Here is a 2125-nt window from a genome sequence, read left to right as displayed (position 1 = left end):
AGAACAATTGAATATGGTATACATTTAAAGTTAATAAAGTAGAACATCAAAGACAAGATACAAAAAGAGATAACAATGGTCAACAAGATGATTACATAATAATGTACATGCTAAGTATATGCAACTTGTGCATCAAAGACAAATTGAAAACAAGGTAACAAGATAATAACTACATGCTTCATGCTAAGCGTGTGCTAACTCTAGTGCATGGGTCAAGCAATATACAAGACAAAAATCAACAAAACAACCACATGCTAATACTAATACTATAAGTGCTATAATTACATGTTATAGGTGTGTGCTGACGGTATAAACTATGAAGATTTAACAATGAAATGACAAAACAATATAGGACAAAAATAAACAATATAACAAAATACTAGCAGGGATGAGCAACCAAAGGTAGACTCTTGCTTTCAATATTCACCATGCTCAGACACCCAAGAGAAGACCCCCCTCCGAAACACCAGCATGGATACGCCAAAGAATTCCAACTGGTGGGCAGCATTTCCCAAACGCAGCAGGCGTGGAATTACACTCTGGTAGGCGTAGACAGTCCGGTGTGAGTGCCTGGAGAAAGGCTGCAGAAGGCGGGTTGCGGCAGGTACATGGAGGTCTATGTGACGCAGGAGCTCAGGGCAATCAACCAAACCATTGACAATCTTGAATAGAAATATAAGGTCAAGAGCCACTCTTCTAGATGAAAGCGAAAGGATCTGGTGCTGGCTTGCAATAACCTGTATATCAACATCAGGATAACGGATGCCACTTCTAACTCCTACCAATCGCAGAAAACGTCTCTGAACTTTATTTAGATGGTCGCAATGTCCAATCTGGTGGGGAACCCAGACAGTAGAACCATATTCAACAATGGGACGAACAAGAGTCACGTAGAGGGTCTTCAATGTTGCAGGAGATAGGGCGTTTCTTGATGTTCGGGAAATGAACCCCAAAATACGATTGGCTTTAGCACAAGTCTTGGTGATATGTATACCTGGATCCAAGGATGGTGTCATGTACAACCCCAAGTCCTTTATAACTGTCACTCTATCCAGTAACAAGCCATACAAAGAGAAGTCAAAGTGCAGCAAAGTTTTTGATCTTCCAAATGACATTACTACAACATAGGCATGATATTTTTAATGACCCGTATTATATATTAACTTTTTAATTTAAAACTGGTAAATTTTTAATAACCTGTAGCAACATAGTTGTTATGTATGCAAATGTACTGTACGAACAAAAATAAACCAAACACAATACAGGTAAATAGCCCATTGGATATGGGACAATTGAATTCAAAATAATACCATCTGCCCCACACTTACCGATTCAATTAAATAGTAACAGTACGATTGAATATTCAACTATTTTTGGGGATTTGACGTTATACTTTTTATTCATACTGTATATTACTAAGTACTATATTATATTAATATAACATTGTGTGTACAGAAACTTTTATTTTTAGTCTTATTATTAATTAATTTAATCTTTTTATTATTAATTTAATTACTTAAGAGCTCCAAACCATTGCTCTTTAAACTTAAAGTCCAGTTATTCTGAAATGGGCAGGGAGAATATCTTCCAGTGATCAATATTTATATGTAGGAGTGTTTATTATACCATTTAAAAAGGATATGGGTGACGTACCTTTTATCAAATAGAAAATCGCGTGCAACGGTGCGGGTAGCTTCTAGTATAATATAAATCAATTAATAAATAAGGAACTGTGATAATTAATGTTACACTGCATGATATAAATAATGTATTTCATTCGTCATTAAATCCTTACACTAATTGAAAAGGAAAACTACTCGTGTTTACTATTAGGAACGAATATAAACCGTACCGGACTGTTTGTCAAACATTTAGTTACCAAACCAGAATACGGTTGACATCTTCAACAGTAATATTTCTTGAAGCAATCAGAAGCAAATCTTGGCCGAACCGTCGTGGGATCTCATTAACATCGTCATCTTTCTACAGTTCATTTAGGACGCTCCTCTCGAGACAGCTTAAACTCTCATTAGTTTGCACTTAAGTGACCTCTGTTTGACATTTCTTCTCTTAACATTTGCAGACAAAAAAAAAAGTTCTATATTACATTCATATAAACTAAATT

The 2125-nt window shown here is 35.5% G+C and overlaps 1 protein-coding gene across 1 annotated transcript; it reads right to left on the bottom strand.

The window, feature by feature from the left end:
• Window positions 1-416: 416 nt before the first annotated feature.
• On the bottom strand, window positions 417-1115 carry LOC124358309. The gene has a single exon (XM_046810606.1). It carries the CDS (start codon window positions 1113-1115, stop codon window positions 417-419), a length of 699 nt encoding a protein of 232 aa, XP_046666562.1.
• Between the last annotated feature and the right edge of the window lie 1010 nt (window positions 1116-2125).

The sequence above is a fragment of the Homalodisca vitripennis genome, chromosome 3 (genome assembly GCF_021130785.1).
Source record: "Homalodisca vitripennis isolate AUS2020 chromosome 3, UT_GWSS_2.1, whole genome shotgun sequence".
NCBI lineage: Eukaryota > Metazoa > Arthropoda > Insecta > Hemiptera > Cicadellidae > Homalodisca > Homalodisca vitripennis.
The sequence above is the reverse complement of the archived record's forward strand: the minus strand, read 5'-3'. Positions and strand labels throughout refer to the sequence as shown.

What these genes read in the sequence shown, in the direction of transcription:
- LOC124358309 (XM_046810606.1), bottom strand. Translation starts at nt 1,115, where the DNA reads ATGTCATTTGGAAGATCAAAAACTTTGCTGCACTTTGACTTCTCTTTG.